Below are 18,752 nucleotides of genomic sequence, written 5' to 3'. Positions count from 1 at the left end.
TTTTGACAAGTTTTTAAATGTATGAAATGTTTTGAATCAGATGATACAAATCAGAAAGCATAGCTCTGCCAAACTGTTATGAACTTTAGTTTTCCATTTCATTACATAAACTAATATGATTTATCAAAGGACATTGAGACTCTTAAATCCCTGCCTGCTCCATTTGAATGTAGTTTGAACCAGAGAAGCCTAAAAATACGAAGCAAGACTGAAAGTAGGAAAATGAAAAGTGCTGTTTTACCCTTGGAGAAGCTTTGGGCTGACTTTGAGAAGAGAACATTATTTCCCTTCCTATTTAATATTTTATGGGCTTCACAGTGTGGTTATCAAAGACTAGCTGAGAATACTTAACTAGGTAGTAAAAAAAAGAACAGGACTAAAACCAGAGGTTTACAACCTAAACTAGAACAGCAACAAATCTCAGCTCCTCAACAGCAGTCTCACAGTATATTAGCATAATTCCAGAGTTAAAAATAGAGGATGTTACATTGTTAAAACGCAGCTGAAAAATTCATGAATCTTTTTTAAAACTATCCAGTCTCTCTAATGTACTTGAGGGACCGGCAGTTTGGTTTCAAAGTCTGTCTCCCTGCAACTGAAGCACTGACAAAGTAAAACGTACGTACGCTGGTTGTCTGACCGGGAGAACCTAGGCATGCTGTAGAGCCAGGTTCCAAGTTCTAACATTTGTAATACGTTTCTGTCTTGCCTCAGTCTGCAGCGTACGTGCTGTCTTCAGGCAGTCTAGGAGGGCTATATTCTGCTCTGCAGCTATTGTGAACACGAGTATCATAGTCACATCAAGTAAAACCAAAGGTTTACTTTACACCTCCGTCTAAATTAAATTCTGACCTTACACAGAAGTGAAGGTTTGTAGGTTTGCCTTTTACTTTATTACAACATCTACTGAAAAACCCAGCACTGATACTTTTGATGCAAAAGAGAGGGGAGACACATGGAAAATTTTCCAAACACACACATACAAATTTCAACTATTTGTCTATTTTAATTGATAGGTGCTCAGGCCAACAGCCAAAGTGGAGAAATTTCTTGATTTCAAAATGTATGCATGAGAACAGTGAACAGTGAAATAAAATAAAACCCCTATGTTACTAATTTTTCCCTTCCCTACCTTCCCAGACCCGGATTGTAAAACAGAGATAAGGCCGCTCTGCTGTAGTGGCCTTCTTCACTCAGTCTTGTTCCGAGCGCTAAGATTAAAAGGAGAGCTAAGTGTTGAGATTCTATCATAAAAAAAAAGTCATAAAGGTTCCTAAGGTGGTCGAGGAGGAACAGGCCCAGCCACGACCTGACAGACAGAGAGCTCATATGAAATTCCAGGCTTGTTATGAGAAGCGGTGGAATCCACACATCTCTCAGACACAGAAACGTGCTATTAGAGAATATTTCCACATTCGTTTTAAAGATAATTCAGTGAAAATTTAAAACAAAACAAAATCTTCCATACTTTTCTAAGAGTTGTTGTATTTTATTTAGCTTGTTTAAAAGGATCTTGGAAAATACTTCATGAAATAAAGCACACAGAGCATATGCTGCTTCATACTGCAGTAAATAAAATAGTGGAACTATTTTTAAAACATGACCAACAAAAACCTTAAATGAGCATATTAACTTGCTCACAACTTACGTAAGAAATTGGCAGGTCAGAGAATTTGGGCTCATTTCTGCCACTGATTTCTGCTGGAAAAAACTGTCCCAGCTTGTATCTTCTGATAATTCCCTAGTTACATACAAACAAATTTTAGATTATGTGGTGACATTCATAGTATGGGTTGGTAAACGCTGTTGACAATGATGGTAGTAATGCATTTGCTAAAGTAGTGCTATTTAGTTAAGAGAGCGCAAAGGGAAGAAGAGTTCTCAAGGGCTTTTTTCTGTTTCTTAAAATGCTTAATTACTGTGAGACTGAAAAAGTGCAGATTTGTGGTGTCTCTGCCTACCCTCCTTTCCTTTCTGTCTATTTCATGGCTACCTACAGCGCACACTGCCCTTTGTCAGAAATACTGGAGGAGCAACGCTTGCTACTCTTGCACAGGAACCACAGCACAGACCTAGAAAAAGTGACAAACTAAGAGAAGCAAACCAGGACAATACCTGCAATAGCTTGCAAGTGAGTACAGGAAATATATCCCACAATTCTTTGGTCCTGAGGTGTACTTCCCACTTGCACCTGGAAGGGAAGAAAGAAATAAAGAGGTCGTTAATGGGAGAGCTCCACCGTCAACCCCTACTGTGCAGCTTTTGTGCACGTTATTGGCCTTTTGGCCGTTCTTTCCATCTGCCTCCGTTTTAAGCACACAACTCGAGAGACACCCTGTCACGCACTTTGGCTTACCGGGGTTCCCATTGTCTTGTTAATACGCTAACTCCTTCCTGATCACCACTACTTCAAAGTTTGCCTGTCGAACTGTAACACACACAAATTTGACTCTCTTGCTCTTCCCAGTCCCACTGGTTGTCTGTCCCCACTTGTTTTGCACCTTTTTCATCCCAGCTCTTCTTGTTCATATGCAAGATGCTGAAGTGCCATATGATGCTAATCAGCATGCAAGACCCATGCTGAAATGCCATATGATGCTAATACTATGAGCAGTCTAATTCGAGGTTTCTGTGCAAGACTATAATGCAGAAGGAAAAAATGCCAAGCGACTCTAGGGGGAAAAAACAAAAGCATAAAACAGAAAAAACATGCAATGAATACCGCTTTTGACGATGTTTACTCTACTCCCCTGCAGGTTTTGGATTTTGATAGAGATTTTAGGTGTTAGGGATTTTTGCTCTGTCAGTGAAGTGTTTACGATGCAGGCTGCACGTTCAGCTGCAGGATTTCACAGCAGCAGCCTCCATGTCTGTCAACCAGATTAAAATAGGCCACGCGCTCCTGCTCTTATGGGTGGCACAGAAGAGGCAGGGCTTCCAGGGAAGCCCAGTGAGAATCACACTCTGATCTCCACACAGGCTACTATAAACAATGTAGTGTAATTCCCCTCATGTATCTCATATACTGTCGCCTTTTTAAAACAGGTTTGCTGATGGACACACAAACAAATTAAAATCAAATTCTGCTTTAGGGTTTTGATTTTATTGAAGCTTTTGGCAGTTAAGGCCTTATGCAGCTGCAGAGCAACGGTGATGAACTAAAAATTTAAAAATTGAAAAAAAAAAAAAAAAAGCCTCTCCCCCTGAGAACTATTAAAAAGACCACGTCCCTCATATTTTATGATCACGGTCAAGGAGGTGCAAAGATTGTTTTCAGTTTGTTCTTGCAAAAGCATTTTCTGTTATAGCAACACAGACTGAGCCTAGTACTGTAAATGGAGGTAGGAACATGTGCCACATCCCACCGATGGTGGGCGTCCATCCCTTCGTCATGCCTCACGCCAAAGTACCTGGGAATTTTGCAGGAGGGTGATGCTGTCTACACACTACCACAAGGACATTACACACAAGCACGTTTAGGGTAGAACTGACACCCATGCCTCTAACGTAAGGCGCGTGGTCTAAGCGAGTCAGAGCGCCATAGAATAAGGTTGGAAAGCACCTCTGGAGGTCACCTAGTCCAAAGCCCTGCTCAAAACAGCTCCAGTTACATCAGGTTGCTCAGGACCTCGTCTAGTCAAATTTGTATCATCTCCAAAGATGGAGATTTCACAACCTCTCTAGGCCCCTGTTGCAATATTTGATCACTTCTTACTAATTAGAGTATCTCACTGGAATTTCCCATGTTCCAACTTGAGTCCTTTTAGTTCCTCCATAATCAGTATAAGACAGACCTTTACAGACAGTGATTCTGCTCTCTAAAATAAAAAAATGTACAGAAACGTGATGATTTGTTGTTGAGAAGGGCCCATCTTTCTCCACCGACTATAAAAAGAGCCAAGACACCTACCTGAGACCAGACACCTCATTTTTAGACAGCTAAGATCAGTTGAATCCCACTTAAGTTGAGAAAATTGTCACCAGCAGTAGACCTAAATAACACTCAGCAGAGGATACATGCAGTGTGAGCACATTATATCATCCTATTGCCATGGAGGAGACAGGGATATGCTGGTTTTGCAATCTTCCTAGAGCAGTTTTCTCCTTAAGTTCTGCCAGCTATCCAGAAGGCAACACCGGCCCCTCAAACGAAATGGAAGCTAACAGAAATATACCACAAAGAGCCACCTGAGAAGTGCAAAAGGTTTAAAATCCAATACAGAAATGAACATACTAAAAAGATATACTCTCTGAAATCCAAATCCACAATGATTTGAGGACCAATATTTGGACTTAACTGATTGAGGCAGGAAACTGGTCTGAGTGCACGGTTTTCCTACCGACAGTTAACATTACAATAACACATTGCACAGACTACTGAAGAAAATGCCCATGGAGGAAAGTTTTACCTAGGGTTCAGACAACAAAACCACAGGTGTGCTGATGACTCTTGTATGACTCTGCTTCATGAAGCTGGGCTCAAATGTCACCTGACACCCTTTAAATAAAAAGCAAGACCGCACTGGGTACAGGCAGAATTCTGCCAGCTTGGTCGATTTTCTCATTTTTCAGCTATCCAAGAAACATCTGATTCCTTTTAGAACTGGAAAGTAGGCTTAAAAGTCTTTTGTACTCAGCAATGCCTTGTTAACTTTCATTTTTTGTTCCAGCTAGGAGGAGTAAGCATCTTGCATTACTCTGCGCTCCGTCTGTTTGGTCCTCTTTTAGACACTTTTCCAGATGGATATTGATGGGGTTCCTACTGCTGTTCCCATACAGTTAACCTCCTCCAAGAAAGCTGAAGGGAGAGGAAGACAGGGAAAAGACGCAGATCACTCACGGGTCTGCCCCTAAGCCGGAGGATTCTCCTAAGCTCACAAGATTGCTAGCAAAGTCTCAAAAGGATGTGGCAATCTGCAGGATGGCTCTTACCGGCTCCTGCAGGAGTTTGGCTATGAGGGCCTTTTTCTTCCACCCTCAGGCTGTCTTAGTCTGAATACATTACAGTGTCATAAGGGAATTTACAGAGTGTCCCCTCTACTTTCTTATGCAGCATATGCTGTTCCAATAGAAAAATGAGAGACCATTAATTTAAATCCTCTACTATCTAGGGCAAGCAGGTGTATGAATTATATTTTCCAAGCTTACATAACTCAAAAGGAGATTTTTCACTTCAACACGAAAAATTGTATATTGCAAGTCTCCACCGATTTACAAATTTGCAGTGCAAACGTGCCTGTTGTACGTCTTCCAACGCCATCTACCATAGCCACGCTGAGAAGACAACATTGTACAAAGCTCTTTGTCTTACAGCAAGAACGTGCTTCTTACAGTCCTCTTATTGCCTAAAGCAGATGGAATCATATTCACTGTCCAAAAAACATGAAAGATTTAACTCTAAAAGCTGAACATCAGACCCTAATTTATACTCAGTTGAGAACGAGAAGTCAATGCCGATTGGCTTTAGAATTTGCTACGCCGCCTTAACGGAGTGCCTGACAAGGCCTCCTCTTCATAAACCAGTTTAAACGCAGGATCACACTCGCACCCGTTCACCATGAATAAATACAAATCATTACAGTGTGCATGTTCCTATTTATACTAAAATTGACTTGGGATCTAGAGCTCTCAAAGAATCGCAAGAAACGGCCTAGAAGACAGACTGACGGCCCCCACCTCTGGCTGGGGGAGGCACAAGCAGTGCTCCCGGGATCACCACCGCCACCACCGGGAGAGAGAGCCCTGCGCCGCTAGGAACAACGGCTGCTTTGCACACCCGAGGGGAGAAGGGGAAGGTGCTTTTATTCCCCTCTTAAAAAAAAAAAACAAAAAACTCTGAAGTGGGAGCCTAAGACATTAACAGAATTTCTGTGGAAAGTGCCAGCATGGAAATACATCCACAGCAGCTCTTCTCCCAGACTCCATATTGCCTCCAACTTTTGATATTTTCATTTTTTTAAGTGGCTGTATTAACGCAAACCACCTAGCAGAGGCCTTTCGAGCCTCTTAACGGTTATGATGAGGGAAATATTTGTGACAACTACCAGGAGAAAAAATAAAATACCCTTGATGTGGTCAAGTCTATTCCAAGCTTTAATAGAAGCAGTAGTACATTAAATATGGTCTGAAATAAAATAGTAAGCAAAATCCGATTATTCAGTCTAATTTGTTATTTCACAGATGGGCAAGCGGCATGAGAAGTGCACCCAGGGAAACTGTTTGACCTCCTGAGTATCACAAGCCCTGTAGTTCTGCACAGAAAACACTGCTTTGCGTGGCCAAGTGCTGCAGCTCCTTGGGGCCGGTCCCGTTTGTCGGGCTGGGGCGCGCTGCGGGGCCCGGGTCGGGCCGGCTCGCTGGGCAGCCCTGCGGGACCCCGGCACGCAGCCGCCACTTCCACCTGCTACGTGGCTCTTGGCACCAAGATGCCACTTTCGCCAAACCCATTTGTACGGTCAGCACTTCGCCAGCATAACACGTTTCTGACACGTACTACTTAATGCAGAAGAAACTTTGAAATCTATATTTACGAAGAGAAGAGGTGTAAGCAGGTAAGCCAGAGTAGCTAGTTCATCATAAGCTTAAGTTCAGCTCAACCCGTTGGTCGTTAGTAGGTCAGTAGCATAACAGATTCATTGAATTACACTTCTAGAAGAAGCTGCTCCAGAGACTGCTGTCTGAAATCATCATGCGGTTTTAGGTGCGTCATGGACCACTTTTCTATGCCTATGGAACTTTACAATGCACTAACATCCAAACAGATGTATAAGTTTCCAGTCTTTTAAAACAGGATTATCTTTACCAAAAAAAAAGTCGTATGTAGTATCCTGTTAAACTCTGCTATTATCTAGAGGTAAAGTTAAAAGAGAGAGATCATATTAATGGTTTAATAAAGTGTCCCAATTTTATATAATTTTAAGTTGACAGAAACAAAAATTAATATTTTTTGATATTATGCTGAAAGAGGCAAAATATATTCCAATTTGCAGCCTCTTTGCAAAAGTTAAGTAATCCAACTAGTCCAACATTTGGAAGAGTAAGAGCTAGGAGGAGGTTCTGATCCCTGTTACCCCAAACTACTACCTCTTGTCAGCCGTTGAACACGTCAAGTGAAAAGAGGCCTTCTTCCATGAAAGAGAAGGCCTACTAAGGTGGTATTTCTGTTTGGAAATCGCAACCTGAGTTTCTGCTGCTCATATTTATGTAATTCACACCCAGAGACAAGTGTAAACAAGTGAGAAACTGACAGCTCTGAATTTTTGTTTTCATTCAAAGGAAACTGCTATCAAGTACTTCTAATTAAAAGCATCCCTCTCCCCTTGCACCACCCATTAGTGGACTATGTTGGGGATACGGTGGTGATACAGTACTGTACTATGCAAGACAGTGTTTAATCCTTAAACGGTTTACTCTTCTCCCCACTTCTGTGCCAAAATCTTGCCTAATACAGACTAAGCAGTATTGTGCCCTCCAGTTATGCCGGCATCAAGTCATAAACGGCGCTCATGAATGAGATGAAGCCAACAAGGCTCACAGTAAAATAAAGATTCTTGTTGACAAGCAGGAAAACGAGGTAATGAGCAGTAACAACTGAAATTTTAGAGCTAGGCTGAAGGAAATAACTCTAAATTCAATCACATTACTTGCTATCATGGGAATTTTCTGAGCTAACTGGAAAATCTTGCACATCCCGTGTTTACCATACTCTAGTGTAATAAGTACGCAAAGCTGCAGACATGACAAATACCTTGTCTTTAACAGTTTATATTTATATACAACCATCCCAGTAGTGTTAAACAGTTCTATCATACCTAGATGTCAAAAAAGCATCAACAGCTACTTAAACAAAAAAACAGGGAAATAGTACATAAATACCTGGGGTATTTCAGTAGAAGCTTGGAAACCAGCTTCAGACTCGTCACTGACTTGTTAATAAATCATCAGCTACAGGAAAGAAATATTCTTTAATGCTTAAAAATTTGGGTTGGGCCATGAACGAGCAATCACACTTAACTAAAGAACCATCTCACCAGACTCTCGAACGCTCACCAATAACGCGTAGGCAAACCCAAGGGTTTGTTAAGAGGGAAACTTAAACTTTAGTGACGTTTTCTAGAAGCTTCGCGTTGCCAGGCGGTAGCCGTTCTAAAATGTCCTAAATAAAGTAGACAATTTCTTAACTCAAGATTGTACCCTCCGATATGAAGGTCTCGAATATACGCAAAAGGTCTTATCTCAACCTGGTAAAGTAGAAGCAGTGCATGAGCAGCAGCGGCAGATGACCAGGACTGGATGTTTGCCATGTCCAAACAGAATAAAGGCAAGCCAAAACATCCTGGGTGTTTGGGCAGAGCAAAAACCATTCTGAAGCTTTTAAAATCAGGTGGAAGGAAAAGGGAAAATAAAAAAAAAAATTATTAATGACAGAATTTTGAAGTGAGAGGCACTCAGGGAAGCTACTCCAGGTTGGCTAAAATTTAAAAAATAAATAAAAATTAGAAGGGGAATGATGCAGGATGAAGTATAAACAAAGGCAAAAAAGAAATCTTACAGTAATAAATACAAATGGAAAACCAAGGTTTTTTTTTAACAAAAATGAAATAAACAGGTAGAAATGGGATCAAAGGAAAATTTAGGCCAGTAGAAAAAGGGAAAGTAAGATGAAACGCACTGCATACATTAACACATTGAACCCCGACAACTGCATTGGACTGATACTGCGCGGAAGGACGACAGCTGACAGCAGCAATGGAAAAAGCAGACGTGTTCAGTACACGCTTTTGTCCCGTGTGCTGGGAAGAAAGCCGCATATCGTATTTTATAAATCATTAGGTCTAAGTTATTTGCATCCAGTCTTCCATTTAACAGAGCCCTCTTGGCTGCTGCTCTTGAGTGACAACTGCTGCAACCCTGGCAGAAGCCTCAGGGGAAAAAAACAAAAAAACCACCACCACCACCACCACCACCACCACCTAACAACATCTCAGGAACGATTAGGAGCCATTTGGGGGCTAAGGTCAATACAGGTCACGGATAGGATGAAACCTAAAGCTGGCAGAAAGGCGAGAGTGGCTCAAACAGTTCATCGAATCCGTCCTATGGATCCTGCATGTTTGGACTCCTAACAAACCAAATAAACTGTGAGCCTAACATATTGCCTATGTAATTGCTATTTCTATTAAAAGTGTTAACTATAAATGCTGTAACTGTCATGAAAATACCGTGCTCAGCAGGGAGGCCATTTAAGTTGGGTTGACTTTGCTGATTTGGCGTACAGAACGTAGGTGCACCAGGAACCGGCTGTCCCCTCCCACAGGAAGAGTGCAGAGGGCAGCGGGTCCACTTGCTCCAAGTTATTTTTAGAAACTCGCATTCAGAAAAGCGGGACTGAGGAGGGTTAATCCTTACTGTCGTGTTTGGCGTAAAGAGCTGAGTCAGCAGCGCAGCGCTGCTACCGAGTAACAACCAGAAAGGGAAGCTGGAGATGTTTAACACAGGACAAGTTTGAGAGAAGTAGAGGTCTAGAAAAAGAGATGAGAAATCCCCCCCCGACTCTGCCCAAATCACACACCAGGCCAGGCATTCAGAAGACGCAACGTTGCCGCGGGAGGCCTTGCCTCGGTCCAGCTGGCAGGGATGCGTCTTAACAGTGCTAGAGGAGAGTTCAAGAAAAATCCCATTGGTACCCGAAATGTAGAATTTATGCTGTTCCTTTGCTTTCTCTTCTGTGAGGTCTCCCACTTTGTACTTGAGATTTTAACCTTATGTTCTGCTGGAATAAAACTAACTCTTCATACTTTCATATCTTTTTGATCAAAAACAAGTCCAAAATTAGAAACGTCACCGAAAAGTAGCATATCTAATAGGCACGTTGGTTACAGACAGCTCCACAAACGTATTTGGTGCAATGGAGGAACTAGTGCGGGTCGCCAGCCCGGCAGCAAGGCTGCCACTGCCCGGCGCCTGGGAGGAGGACCTCTGGCCGAGAGGCGCCCTTCCACTCCAAACTCGTCTTCAAACTGTCAGGCAGCCTAACACCTATCCCCGCCAGAATAATCGGACGGCTCACACAATTAAATTAATGAAGAATTAAAGGAAAGTAACATAATTAAACCGAACCAACAAAGGCTTATGGAAAACAGGTCTTCTCAAACTACCCAGAAATCTCTTCTTGATGAGGTTACAAGCCTGGGCAATTATGACATTAGTGGTACTATATTTAAACTTCTGTAAGATATTCAGTTTCATAGGAAACAAACAATCTGGTGAAGGACTTGGAAGGATACCAAATGAACATGGTATACATGAAACTAAAAACTGGCTTTCAGAGATGTCTGAGAATGATACCATAATTCTCAGCCATTGTGGAGCAAGCCAGTATCCACTAGGCCTCTGCAGGAACTGTTTCTTGTCCTTCTGCTACTTAACATATTTGCCAATGAACTGGACGAAAACAAAATCGCTATTAGTTCAGTTAGCAGAAGACAAAGAGATTGGGAAAAGTAGCTAATGAAGAGAACAGGTCACTGACACAAGAGTGATCCTGTCTGCTTAGTAAGCCAGTCGCAAGCAGACATCAAGAATGTTAATAGGGTCAAACGCGATGTCACGTTTCCAAACAAGGAACGTAAGCCATACTTAAACATGGGGGATGCTAGGGAACAGCAAGTCTAAAAGGGACTTTGGGAGCAGATGGGATAATAAATTGAACGTTGTCAGAGGTCGCCTGCAGTGAGAACGCCTCGTGCAGTTTGGGAAGCAACAGGAAATTTTGCTTTTGTTAGAGGTGTTACCAGGACTGTGTCTCAATCCATTGTCCGCTATTCAAAAAAGATGCTAATGTACTGGACAGGGCTCAGAGATGCATTTCAAGAGTACCAGGATTAAAAATACACATTGCTGTGAAGGACTCCAGGAGCTCAATCTGCTTGTTTGTTAAGGGTAACTTGACCGCTGGGTATAAATGCCTACACGGAGAAGAAGAGTTTAATAACTTTCTTTCCAATCCATCAGACTAAAGTAGAAAAAGGATCCAACACTTGAATTTTATGCTACACTACAGAAATTCAGACAAGAGTTAGCTAGATGTTTTTACCAGCAGGATAACCAGACATTAGAATGATTTGTCAAGGACTGCGGTGGATACAGGAATCACTGACTCTTTTAGCTACAGATGTTTTTCAGAAGGTCAAGCTAGGACAGAATGCTTCCCTCCTTTATTTATAACCTATAAATCTATGATTCAGTGTGAGATAAATATTATAAAATCAAATAAATAAAACCAAATAAACCCTACCTCAACTCTCCACTAAACAAGCACTGTGCCTTTTGGGCTGGAACCCCTGTTGGCATGAGTTAGTACTACACTACTTACTCTATTTTCTTGAACATCAGAGTAAAGCAGGAACAATTCACAAGCCAAAACATTTATGTCCAAACTCTGGGACCTGGGAACGTTTTGCAGCTCTAGAGTCCGGCTGCATGCTTAAGCCACACATCGTGCCATTTGCCAGGGCAAGACCCAAGCATATGCCATGGCCTCTTCCTTCTGCATAGGAAGCAAATCCAGCTGCGCACACCAGAAGGGGGCTAGAGTTTTGGCAGATCCCTGGAGAAGCAGCTCCCAGAGAGCATCACCCCACAGTCTGCACGCAGCCAACAAACCCGAGGCTGGAAAAGTTGAATAATCTAAATGCAACATTAAGAGTCCTTTAGGGAGATGGGATGCTACGCAGAATAACTCTAGCTTCTGCCATCATAGTTTAATCAGATTTTGGACTGTAAATGAACCAAACCACTCATTTCATCAGCTTAGATGACCATTAAGGTGCCAAGTTTGTCATTAGAATAAACATGAACTGTACTAGTGACTCCTGCATTACTCCTTTTGAAGAAGGTAAGTCTCCAAATTATATAGCTCTGTGGCAAACTTGCTTACTGTCCTGGCAAAAACCAAGCTAATGATGTTCATATTACGAAGAAAGACTAGACAAGCTGCAAAGCACACTTGCATGTTCTGTAGGAAAAAAAAACCCAATCTCTCCTTAAAAACAAAAGCGCACAGAAGACCTATGTTCATCAACACTGCATTTCAAAAGAACATCATCTGGAACAGGGGCCTGGAGTTACTGTTAGTCTTAGAAATCAGGGCCTAGGGAGCAGGGCAGGAAACAGACTTTACAGTAGATAGCACAGTGCCTTGCTGCCACAGAAAGGTGGCATTCACATTATACTTAGCCAAAATTGTTCAAACTCAAGAGAAGCCCCATAAAAACACAGAGCATGAGGTTTAACTATGAATTACTGTAGGCAAAGCAACGAAATGCCTCGATTAAACAATCCCTCCACACATGCTCCCGGCCGCAAACTCGGGGTGGGGTGCGCTGCGGCAGCCTGGGCACAGCACCCGCGTTGGACCGGCCCCTTTCAGCTGCTGCAGGAGCAGCAGCATCGCATCCTGCACACGTATAACGAGCACACAACAGAGCGAAAGAAGAGAAAAGAAAGAAACGGACAACACAGTTCCTCTCTTTCTCTGGAGTATGATTTTTTTTTTTTTTTAAATCTCTCAAATTGTATCAAACACACAACTTTTTTTTTCCTCCTCCTTTTCAGTTGTTTTCCAAGGTGAACAGGAAAGTCAGCACCAAGAAAACCCCTGGAATAGCTAGTCAGACTGCGTACCCAACTCCTAATTCCCATCCCTGTTAAAAGATGAAGCCAAGGAAAATTTGCAACCACTCATATTGACAATGCAAACACTCCTGTCCCACAGACATGACTTACATTAGTGGTAACTTCCAAGAAGGATATATTTTATTCCCGTACATTGCCTCCTTTGTAATATTTTTTGGTTAGCTTAGGCATACTGTAAAAGATCTGTAGAAAATCTTACTGTAGTACTTTGACAGCCCTGCCTTTTGCCTTCAGGGATACGCGACAGCTTCTAAAGAAGATGCGTTAGCTAAATTAGTAATTTCTTATTTTAAATATATAAGCATATTAAATAAATAAAAATTCAATAACGTTATTGAGATCAGGTCAAAATTCTCGCTGGTACTCCTCTGCAGTTCCTTCTAGCCACGTCTGCGCAGCGATTCCTTCGGAGCCCTGTTTTGCCCCACCTGCCCTGCGACAGCCGTCACTGAATTCAGGGAAGCCGTTCTGAGGCAAAGCTTCCTGAAGCTTATACGCGAGGGAAAGTGGCTGTAAACTGGTGCCATGAACGGCTCTTCCTCTCCTGAAATGGATAAAGCCAACAGCTTACAATCTCTCAAACCTGTATTTCATACAAAACAACAGTTTTAATTTGTCCCCATTAGCAAAGGTTAAAAAAAAAATATCCCGATTAACAGAATTAATTATATCAAAGCGAAGGAACACAGTGCAGCGTCCTCGATACGGTTGCCTTTTTTAAAAAAAGAAAAAACGTCTCAGCCAGTTTATTGGACTCCATCCAATTCTTACATTAAAATTTTACAGCAGAAAGTGAACATGTGGAAAATGTTTAGGTTACCCCCCTGACTTGCATGGGAAAGCTTTAGAGTTGTCTAAACAAATTCACGAACAGCACTAGACATTTCTTTTATACAGCTTGGGATAACTGTAGATACAGGACAACTGATCAAGGAAAAGAAAATCCATCCACTGAAATCCCTAGATGATCTTTCACTGGGGTCAGGAAACAGGCAGCCCCCCTTTCTAGCAATGCTTTAGTAGTCCCGACTAGGCGCATACTTCCCACCAGTGCTGAAATTCAGCTCTGCGGTTGCAGGGGACGTAAGGTTACTCCAGGATGATTACCTCTCCAGTCCTCAGAGTTTCAAAACGTGGTGACAATATATGAAGTCCAACGTCTTCAGAGAAGAACCACAGAAGTGGCTCAGAGCTACTGAAAGGATACTACAGAAGGAGGCATGAAGAGAAAGAGCGAGTGGGTACTTATATTTATTTATTTTTAAGAGAAGAATTAAAAACAGTGAAACTGCTGGGATTCGGGGAAAAGGGAGAATTCAAGAAATTCAAATGAGGTTTGGACAAATGCAACAGTACGTTCAGCATCCGAGGCAAATAAACAAACAAACAATTTCCACAACCCCCTGTAAGTGAAATCACCTGGCCAACAAACGCCTGAGGTACAAAAAGCTTCCCTTCAATACACTACTGCGCGACGGCTTAGCAGAAGCTGCCCCTTCACTCCCAGCCACACCACGTGTTTTTCCGCAGAGCTGCTGAATGCGCCATGGAAAAGCTGGCACGGGACAGTAAAGACAGCTTAAATTACCCAAGCAAAACATATATTCATCAGTAATATAAAAAAGGAGAATCACTCAGAGAGGGAGACGTTCAGGAAGCAACAAACAGCAAGAACTGTGCTTCCGAGCAGTTCTGCAACCTGCCCTGACCATACCAGCGCTGCCGCTGAGAACCAGTTTAGCTTTGCACCTAAAGAAAAGGTTGCTAGGTTTCCTTTGAAACGACGAATAGCAGCATATTCTCTGCACAGTCATTGTACTTACTTTCAGAGAAGAGCATTAATTTTCAGAGAATTTGAAAAGTAAATCTGTTAATAAGCTTAAGAATTAATATTAATTAAACGCAAGTTATTTCAGAAATTTAGCAAAGAGCATAAGACTTATAATTTTTCCTGTTTGATTGCTACATTTTTTGTGTTGGAGTACCATTAGCTCTTCAAACTTCTCACATCAGACTGTGGTTTTGCATTTGCTTTTATGTTCAAATACAGTACTTTAAGCAATAATTCTTATTTTTGCTAATTAAGCCTCTCTCTTTTGGCAGATGCTGAAGAATACAATAGTCCCTTACCAAGGATTCTAGGAAGAACTACCTTCTTTTCAAAGTACTTCCACATATCTTCGCCTTAGCGGGAAGGAAATCGCTCCAAAAACTGACTTCCGCTAATAGCCACAGTGAGACTGGTATCTCTGTCATCGACCTCCCTACCCCAGCTACGCACTTACATGTCTTGAAATGCTTAGATTTAAGCTAGAGTTAAAGCCGTTGCAATTTAGGGACAAGAGAACGGCAAAAGTTGTCAGCAAAGGTGACAGGCTTATTACATTGATACCTCTGGAGAAGTATGGACGAGCTCTCCAACTCAGTAAACCATCAGGTCAAGTTAAGGTTTAAGAGGGAGCTTTCTGGTTTCATTACGCTACTGTCCAAAAACTTATCCAGCACCCATGAAAGGCAATATAACTAACGATATTGATACATACTAACACCTCTATCTGAAGATGAACGCTAAGATTTTGTTTTGAAATCTGCTGGTGAATTGCAAACTGGTGATGCACTGAACAATTTCTGATCAGCCCTCCTTGATACCTTGTAATCCTTGATTTGACTGGAAAACCGTTCTCCAGTTTCTGAAAGGGACATGTATTTTAAGTCTTCCTTTAAGTTCATCAGAAATATTGTGAATTAAAATTAGGTATGCGTCAAATCAAAAGCTGCAGCGTACCTGGGAACCTGTAACCTGCATCCTGTTACGCACAGCCACATACAAGCTAGCTTATTAGCTAGAATCACGAGCAGGGGACAGCATCAGCGTCAGCCACGCTTCCCTCCTCTATCCGGAGCACAGCGGCAGTATGAGATAATAGGAGACATAAAACCTACCAAGCAGACTCAAGGGTTCTTTTCTTAGGCATTTTAAATTAATGTGAAATACTATGCTAGAACACAGAGTCACGGCAGAGTCTCCCAAGGGCCCAAACTGTCAAAGTACGAAAATGGACTGGCTGATTTAGATATTTGCTATCTTTTCGTCTGAGTCTTTAGTAGCAAATAAGAACAGTAGTTTAACACTTCACACATTAAATTGTCACTTAGATGCAAGTGACAGTCTCCCCATCTTATATGCTATTTCTTCTGTGACTGTGTCCCTCTTGCGTCCTGATGAGACCCTCTAACGTCTGAGGCATGAGCACTGCTAGAGTTTGAAGAGATCAAAGTACTGAATGTAAATTAGTCTTCCGCTTACGTGGAAAACGGGCGGTGTACAATAGCTCCTCACAAGAAAGCGCCAGCAGCAGCAGCGCCTTTTGTGGCGGACATCTTTAGGAAGAGAACTAGACCAAGACTAGCTAAATTCCTTGGCACGGGTCTCCAGAGAGCTCTTAGGAAGCGCCCAGTCAATATATTGAAACAGTGTTAAAAGTTTCTGTATTTTACTTCAACTTCCTTCCTTCGTCATGACACCCCAGGTGTTAAACCACAATCAAATCCGTGCTTTAGTTCTCCTTCTCTTAAGTAGGAAACAGGATATTGACCTTTCTTTATAATACACTTGGAGATGTATGAATGAAAAGCAGTATGAGAGAGCTGATTATTATTATAGCTACTAATAATAACCCTTGAGCTGTCTAAGTCTCCTAGGTAAAATATTCTGTATGACTACGCAAATCTCTCAAATCCTTTCAAATCTCCACCTGAACGTTACAGTCTAGATGGTGGAGGCAGGGAAGGCAAGAGGGGGGAATGGAAAAGCATTTCCCCTTCACTGGAAACGGGACCCGTTCCAAAAGGAACGCATTTATGAAACGCTTCTCCCTTGGCTGCACGGATCTGTTTCGTAACAGAACTCCCCAGGAACAGTTCTGCCTTTCCATTCAGAATAGTTCAACGTTCATTACGTGTTTAGTTCTGAGACCTTTAATTTATCTCCTTGATGGTTATGCTCTGCGGTAAGACGACAAAGAGTACTTATTAAACGAAACCTCCCAATTCCCTTCTCTGAGCATTCCTCTGAATTTGGGAGTTGAGTCTTTTCTGAGGTTCTGAAAGATCTGAATAAATGCCTCATCCTCCCAGTGAGGGGAAACCATACATGATTATATCTGTATTTTCAAGATATTCAAATATTCTCCCTTCACCTGCTTTTCACACTTTTTTTTTTTTTTTTTTAAACAGTGCGGAGAGCTGTTCCTGAAGGGGAGCAGGCTTCATAAGTGTACTTTAAAAACAAAACTAAAATTACAGCATTTCCCATTCCAGAAATGGGAGCACTGTGCTTTCCAAAGGAGTCAGAGACTTAAAAACCCAGAGTTTGCATAGCACGGAGGCGTTTAACTTCATTCCTCCACCGAAGGCGGAGCAACGAAGAGGACCTTCTGCAAGGCTATACTACTACCTTTGAAACCACACTGCGATAACTCTTCAATGTAGGGTCTGAATACACTGTATACACACAAAGTCATATAAGGGCTACCATCAGCCAGTGAAAACATCTAGAAGCAGTGACTTCAGGTCCAAGCCGTTCTCTCATCTATAAACGTACAAAACCAAAAACGGTTAACAGCATGCTTTGTGAGAAGTGAGGGGATAATTGTTTGGAGAATATTTTCATTGAAAAAGGAAAATACTGCATTTTAGAGACTACCTGCCATTCTGAACGAACGCTAAGACTAGACTAAAATAAGCAGTGCAAAACAACAAAAGGAGCTGGGAAGAAAACAACAAGGCATTTTGTATCTGCGTCAGGGATCACAACCTGTGCAACACTCCAGTGTTCCATCTTGGAGTAAAAAGCAACTAATTCCTCCCCGGTCAGGTAGCTCATTAATAGGGAAAGGGAAGAGAAAGCTCAAAAAAAGTGATCGTTATTAAGGCCTTACTTTGAAAAGTCTTCTCACATCTGTTGAGGAGGGGGAAAAAAAAAAGTAGCGGCTTATGATCAAACAGAAAAAAGTTCAAGATAAAGAATGTGACACTTTTAACTCCATGCCCGTTCATTAAAGCAAAGGTTAAGAGATGAACTGTCCAGGGATGGCATACTGCAAAAGCCAAACACGACAAAACAGTCTCTCCAAAACATAGCCTAGTTATGCTCGTGTCAGAAATACACTCTTCTGAAATCTCATTATTGCTTCGGATACATCACAATATATTATCTTACCCTAAGCGAAGATCTGAAAATGCCTGTGAGGTATGCTGTCCATTTTGCACGGCGGAGGGTTGACTACTGGCTAGAATGACCCCCTCCAACAGCAGCTACTGCAGCTAACGTTTTGTTAGCTTGCTGCTATCCCAATGCAGAACCTGAACTGAAGACTTCCGAAATCAATGGATTGGTTCTCAATGGCTTCATAAAACACACCAGGCCCATAAAAACCTAGACTTTAACTTCCTGTAGCTTTCGTCTCTGGAGTCCTCGCACACGCACACACAGAGCTACTTATTAAGCACTACATTATGAAAAACCACCTTCCAACATACTTTGATTCAAAGCTAAAATTAAATAGATCATTCCTACATACTTTTTGTAAAAGAAAGAAATGACCGATGACCACTTAATGAATGGTTCAGACAGCAAGGCATTTCATACCACGGTAGACTTAACCCAGAATGAAAAATATTTCAGGAATAAAGTGCACTACGTCAAAAATGACACAGACATGAGGTAAGAGACATGGGTCTTTTAGCTGGGCCAGAATCCTGTAACATTCAAAAGAATTTAGTCTTCTTAGAATCTTTATAGTAATTGGCGCCTATTCCCTGCTCAACTGTAACATTGTTTAACAACTTGGATCCATAATTAAGTTTATCATCCCAGTGGAATTTTGAAAAGAGGCTTAATTTTCTGCAAGGGAAACAGAGCCACTGCTGCCTGCCTAGCCGGGCAACAAATCCATGACTCAGCAACGGGCAGATGAAAGCAGATTGTTTTTAATCTCTTAATTCCTAACACATGCATATGTTGAAGGGTAGACTTTGTGCCCAAGTAGTTTTTA

General features: G+C 41.8%; 1 protein-coding gene across 4 annotated transcripts in view; it reads right to left on the bottom strand.

Moving 5' to 3' along the window:
- The window catches only part of SMPD3 (sphingomyelin phosphodiesterase 3), a 140,128-nt gene that overhangs the window by 24,706 nt on the left and 96,670 nt on the right, over positions 1-18,752 (bottom strand). For all 4 annotated transcript variants that reach the window (XM_068956266.1, XM_068956265.1, XM_068956268.1 and 1 more), the window contains one exon: positions 2,116-2,191. In XM_068956266.1, the coding sequence (XP_068812367.1) occupies positions 2,116-2,191 (76 nt within the window). The remainder of the gene's footprint in view (positions 1-2,115; positions 2,192-18,752) is intronic.

The sequence above is a fragment of the Struthio camelus genome, chromosome 10, assembly GCF_040807025.1.
Source record: "Struthio camelus isolate bStrCam1 chromosome 10, bStrCam1.hap1, whole genome shotgun sequence".
Taxonomy (NCBI): Eukaryota; Metazoa; Chordata; class Aves; order Struthioniformes; family Struthionidae; genus Struthio; species Struthio camelus.
Note: the sequence above shows the minus strand (reverse complement) of the source record. Positions and strands in the feature narration are given on the sequence as shown.